Genomic DNA, 5,389 nt, shown 5'->3' with positions numbered 1-5,389 from the left:
AACAAAAGTTATATGATTGACGTTTTCCATAAGAGAAGTTAATACTCAAAGGGCCGGGGCAACTAGGGAGGAAAGTGCCTGGTGAATGCCAGGAGTTGTTAACCAAATATGTTATTGTGGAGAAAATGCAATCGTGGGACTGCTGATATTTTGCAGAAAATACATTTTATTTAAAATCTCTAACGGTTTTTTTTTTTTAGGGTAACTTCCAATCAGTAGGGGGCGCTCTGAAGTACAGGTGGATGGCAGAGGGCACTAGAGGAATGTGAATGTAGTGGGCCCTGGCCATGGCTAGCCTAGGTCAGTGGGGAGGGCGGGGGGAGGGGGACTGGCTTACCAGCCCAGACTAGTCTAGAACAATGGCTCCAGTCCCAGCATCAGCTTCTAACTGGTCTCCCTGAACCCGTGCCTTCCTGCTGGGAGCAGTCCTCCATCCTGGAGTCATATACACATTATGTGCACCTAACCCCGCCCACCCCCCAGGAGTAAGCCAGCTGATCAGTCCTAGTTAGCATTGGACTTGCCCGAGAAGATGGGACAAGTTCAACCTCGGAGGATGTAGCACGGTCATAGCGAGATTCCTATAGAGAAGGTACAGGACGGAAAAGAGGGGCGAGGGCCTGGAAGGAATATCCCCATGAGGTCAGAGTTTGGTTCCAGAACGGAAACATGAGAGATTTTCAAAGGGAAGGTTGCGGTGTGGTTAGAGAAGAATCACAGTGTGAAGGCGGGGAGTTGGGAGTTAGATCTGAAGGCAGGCGGGCAATGCCCAAGGCTTTGGAGCCATGGGGAGGCCAGGGGGGTGTCAGGAAGAGTAGCCTGTGGCCGAGGCAGCGTGGAGTTGGCCAGGGAGAATGGAGAACAGCCTGGTCCAGGAGAGGGGGAATGGCCTAGGCAGGGCAGTCATGGGGGCAGAGGGGAGGGGCCGTTTAAGGAGAGTGGGCCAGGTGAGTGACATGTTGAATGCTGGAGAAAGAGGGAGAAGCCCTGAGACACAGGCCCCGAGACTTCCCCTACAGCCACTGAGCTGGTCTTTAAAGGGTGCCAATCCTGAGACCCAGAATGGACTCGGGATTGGCACCCTTGCTGTTCTCCCAAGTCCCACGGTGCACAAGGTGGAGCTGTGCTTGCCCTCCTTCCAGTGCACCGAGGGGCCTCCTGCTCTCCCCAACACCGCCTCCTCCTCTAAGTGACTTGTGTTGGCATCTGTCTCAGACCTGGGCCCTCCGATGCTGGGCACTCACCTGGGCCCTCCCCAAGAGAAGGCGGCAGGGTCTGTCTGGGGAGAGAGGGCTCCTGTGTCTGTGCCATGCTGTCAGGCAGTCACTTGACATCTTGGGACAAAGCGTTTTGTGTCCAGATCTAACCCTGACTTGCCATGTATCCTCAGGCCTGTCCATGTCCCTCTCCAGCCCTCCGTCTCCTCATCTGTAACTGGGGCTGGCAACACCTTACAGGGAGGTGACCTCACAACACCCCCTCCAGCTAGAGCAGCTGTGCCTTCTGGTTAGCATCAGCCCCTGAACCCTCCAGGGGTGAGGGCGGGGGGCTCAGGGAGGGAGGATGTCCTGCACCCAAATGTGGACGCAGCCCTGGGCCCCACTTGCTGCTGCACGGTGCCTTCCCCCACCACCAACCTGGAAATAGAGAAGCTACATCACAGCTTGGGTCAGCGCCACCCCCAGGACAAAGACAGTCAGCAGAGAGGAGTCAATCATTTATTGCAGGATGGGGGAGGGGGGGAGGTTTTTTTTTCTGCCAAGGGCCATTTGGATATTTGTAACATCATTTTCGGGCCATACAAGATTATCAACAAATTAGCTTGCTATATTTGGTCAAACATTTAATTAATTCACCCCTAATGCTTTGACAGGGCCAGACCCAATGATTTCAGGGGCCTTATAGGCCCACAGGCCGGATGTTCCCCACCCCTGATTTATTGACTCCTATTGACAAGAAGTCAGTTCCCTTGGCACCAGGTTCAACATGTCTCCCCTGCTCCCCCACCCTCCAGTCGCTGGCCCCAGACCCTCAGTGCTGATCACGTTTGCAACCTGAAATCCCTGTGGGGTCTGAGAGGCACAGGGAGGCAGAAAGGATCCTGTAAATATGTGAAGTGCGACAGCCCACCAGACCCTCTGTGGCCCAGCAGTGTTGGCCCAGAACAGGTGGAGGGTGGAGGGGTGGGGGTGTGGGTGGGGGCAGGTGAAGCCACGAGGCCTCGGGAGTCCATGGTAGAAAGGAACTGGATCACATTTCCGTCGGCAAGCAGGGTTTTATCTTCCGTAGGTTATCGGTAACCCATTTGTCTGTCTTCAAGGCACAGCTCTTCTTGCCTCCTTTCATCTTGAATCTGTGGGCAGAGAACCAAAAAGGCACTGAGTCACCCGCCAGGCATCGCACACGATTCCCGTTGCCCCTCCTTACTGCTGGGTGCCCCTATGCTGCTGTCTCTGTAACGTGCAGTCACAGCATCAGACCCCTGGCGGGCTTCCCAGGGGCGCACTCACGCTTCAGGGGAGCTTATTAAACGGCCTTTCCTGCACCTCTTTCCCTGAGATTTTCTCCAGTGCGTCAGCGTGGAGCTGAAGGCTGTCAACATCCTGAGGATTAGCTAGCATGGAAAATTCCCCTCCTGGGAATCTTGGAGGGCTTCTCTGCTCCATCTTTCCCTGTGTCTGTGTACATTAGGGATTTTCAGTCATTCTAAGTGTGTGTGTGTGTGTGTGTGTGTGTGTTTCTGATCTGGCCACCTCCTAAGCTTGGCCATGGTCCTAACAGTAGACCAGTTCTGCCTCATATTATCTGGGTGATCTCAGACAACTCTCTCTACCTCCCTGAACCTCAGTTTTCATGATAATGAAAATATGTGACCCCAAGATGATTAACCAAGACAATATACATGAAATTGCATTCTAGATACTGAGCGACGAGGTGATAACACCCCTGGATGCAGCTATGGTGTGTACTCCACCTCACAGGTAGGAGTGCAAAGGAGCACCTGGAGAATGCAGGGCAGAGTCACCTGCCCAAGGTCCCCTAAGACTAGAGGTTGGCAAATCGGAAGTCAGGAACTAACCGTGACCCCCTCACTCTTCTTACTGTGAGTAATACCGGGAGCGTGTAAGCAGTTCCTTCCTCTGGGCATAACCTACTGTGTTAGGATAGAATACTTGGCTCCTCGGAGCTCCAAGAAACCAGTTACTGCAGGAACACACCGGTGCAGGCGAGGACGCACGGAGCACCCTCTGGTGCCCACACTCAGCTCTGCACCCAGGTTTTAAAGGCCTCAGTCTCAGGGTTTAGAAACGTTAACCTGGTGGGACATCGCCATCTAGCGTCCGCTATTCTAATTCCAGTAGCGGTTTCTGTTCGCTGGAGGAGGAAGTCAGGAACGGAACAGGGAATGGCACTCACATTATACGATCCTGGTGGGAGCAGGAGGAACTGGGGTTTCTGTAACACTGGATCCCCTTCAGGGAAATCGCTTTCCTTACAATTGTGAAGCAACAATTGGAAGACGGCACGTGCACTAGAAGAGAAACGCAAAAATGGTTTACATTTTGTCAACCTGGCTTTCTTTTCTCTCAACAGCAAAAACCACCCTATCCGGTTTAGCTCCGTGGATAGAGCATCAGCCTGCAGACCGAAGGGTCCCTGGTTCAATCCCTGTCAAGGGTGCAACCAATCGATGTGTTTCTCTCACATTGATATTTCTGTCTTTCCCTCTCCCTTCCACTCTCTCTAAAAAAAATCCTCGGGTGAGGATTAAAACAACAAACAAACAAAAACTCTTCCAGGACAGGCTCAGGCTTTGGGAGGGCCCTGGTCAGCCACCTAGTTCTGTGTTTAGGCAGAGTCAGGACCCTGGGATTCAGATCTTAGCCCCCCACAAACCAGTGGGTGACCTTGAGCAAGATCACTTGGGCGCCCCAGACCTCCCATCTGTAAAATAAACCACTTCTGACATCCCACCAGTCATGTGAGGTTCTGCCCCAATATTGGGGTTCAAGGGCTCTGGATCTCATGCTCTGGGGGCCTGGTGAGTCTGGCCCATGCAGGACAACTATGGTCCAAGAACCTGGGGCAGGATTAGACACCATTCAAGGAGCTCAAACTGAGAGAGGGACAAGGGAAGTCAGCTCCCCCGCTGGCTCTCAGAATGCTCTGCTCCCCTGTCCTCAGCTCTGTCCTGAGCCCCCACCTGAACCTGCCTGTTTCTAACCCCCCCTCCCACACCCCCCTTCCTCCTGGTCTTACTGTTTACAGAGCCTCTTTCGTGCATTTATCATTCTCTAAACAGCCCTGGATGTTAGACATTCTCAGTCTCATGTTAATGATGGAGAAACCAGTTTGAGAAGTAAAGTGACTTGCCGAAGGCTAGCAGACTCTTACAGCCCCAGGCCTGACCTCTGCCCTTTATCTGTTACATTGTGGAGGCAAGACCCAGGGCCCCTCTGGACCTCAGGCCTCCAGCTAATAACCTCACAGCCCCCCCATCTGTCTGCAGGGTCTGGATGAGGCAGGGCCTCCTTTTGCAGGAGCGAGTGGCTCAGCTATCCATGGTTGCCCAGACTCCTGGTTCTCCTACGGGCCCTGTGCCCCACCCATTCCTCCTCTTCCAGAAGAATTCTTGCTGGAGCAGGGGAGCCGGAGGCAGGGAGTGTAGGGTGAGCTCTGTCCGCAATCCCAGGGTGCCTGCCCACGTTGCTGCCCTCCCCAAGGTGAAGCTAAGGGACGCCAGCCCCACTCACGGCTCCAGCTGTCCCCATCCTGTAGCCACGTCCCCACCAGCAGCAGCAGGCACACCAGGGCCGTGGTGGAGAGCTTCATCGCGGGCTGGCTCGGGTCTCTCTGGAGAGGTCTCACGAGTCTGGTGAAGCAAGTGTTCTCCGTGGCCCATCCTGCAGTGGCCAGGGCTTTTATGGAGCGAAATGGGTCCTCCCAGGTGGGGAAGTCACCAGGAGAAGAGGTGGGTACTCAGGTCCAGGGGCTGTGTTGACCACGCCCCTCCCCACCCCTCTGAGGGATGCAATGCGCAAGTGCCTGGGAACTTCCCCCGTGCAGGAGCAGATAGGGATCTTGAAAAAGTGAGTAGGAGCTGCCCCCTGAGAAGCTGAGAAGAGTGAGTGAGAGGAAGTGGTCTGCTTGTGGCTTCTCTGATCCCACATCTTTTCATCCAGGGATGCAGCCGCTGTCCCCAGCTAAAGGGCTCTGGACCAGGACTAAGACACATGTATGTTTGGTCCCCAGTTCTGCCAATCAGCAGTTGCGTAAACTCGCCCAAGTCACCTATCCAGTGCTATGTGCGAATGGTTGCATATGACTCATTGTGGTGCGATGATGAAACAGTGTTTGAGCCCTGTCCATATATGTCCCATTTCAATGA

General features: G+C 54.1%; 1 protein-coding gene across 1 annotated transcript; it reads right to left on the bottom strand.

Moving 5' to 3' along the window:
- Window positions 1-1,744: 1,744 nt before the first annotated feature.
- On the bottom strand, window positions 1,745-5,043 carry CCL1 (C-C motif chemokine ligand 1). The gene is made up of 3 exons (XM_008153847.3): window positions 4,755-5,043; window positions 3,418-3,532; window positions 1,745-2,353 (listed from the first exon to the last, which is right to left on the bottom strand). Exons 1-3 carry the CDS (start codon window positions 4,831-4,833, stop codon window positions 2,251-2,253), a joined length of 297 nt encoding a protein of 98 aa, XP_008152069.2. The 5' UTR covers window positions 4,834-5,043; the 3' UTR covers window positions 1,745-2,250.
- Between the last annotated feature and the right edge of the window lie 346 nt (window positions 5,044-5,389).

This window comes from Eptesicus fuscus, chromosome 20 (genome assembly GCF_027574615.1).
Source record: "Eptesicus fuscus isolate TK198812 chromosome 20, DD_ASM_mEF_20220401, whole genome shotgun sequence".
Taxonomy (NCBI): Eukaryota; Metazoa; Chordata; class Mammalia; order Chiroptera; family Vespertilionidae; genus Eptesicus; species Eptesicus fuscus.
This window is presented reverse-complemented; position numbering and strand designations above follow the sequence as displayed.

What these genes read in the sequence shown, in the direction of transcription:
- CCL1 (XM_008153847.3), bottom strand. Translation starts at nt 4,833, where the DNA reads ATGAAGCTCTCCACCACGGCCCTGGTGTGCCTGCTGCTGCTGGTGGGG. An exon ending in GGATGGGGACAGCTGGAGCC is followed by an intron (nt 3,533 to 4,754) that starts GTGAGTGGGGCT and finishes TTTCTCTTCTAG; the next exon opens with TGCACGTGCCGTCTTCCAAT. An exon ending in TCCCACCAGGATCGTATAAT is followed by an intron (nt 2,354 to 3,417) that starts GTGAGTGCCATT and finishes CTCTGCCCACAG; the next exon opens with ATTCAAGATGAAAGGAGGCA.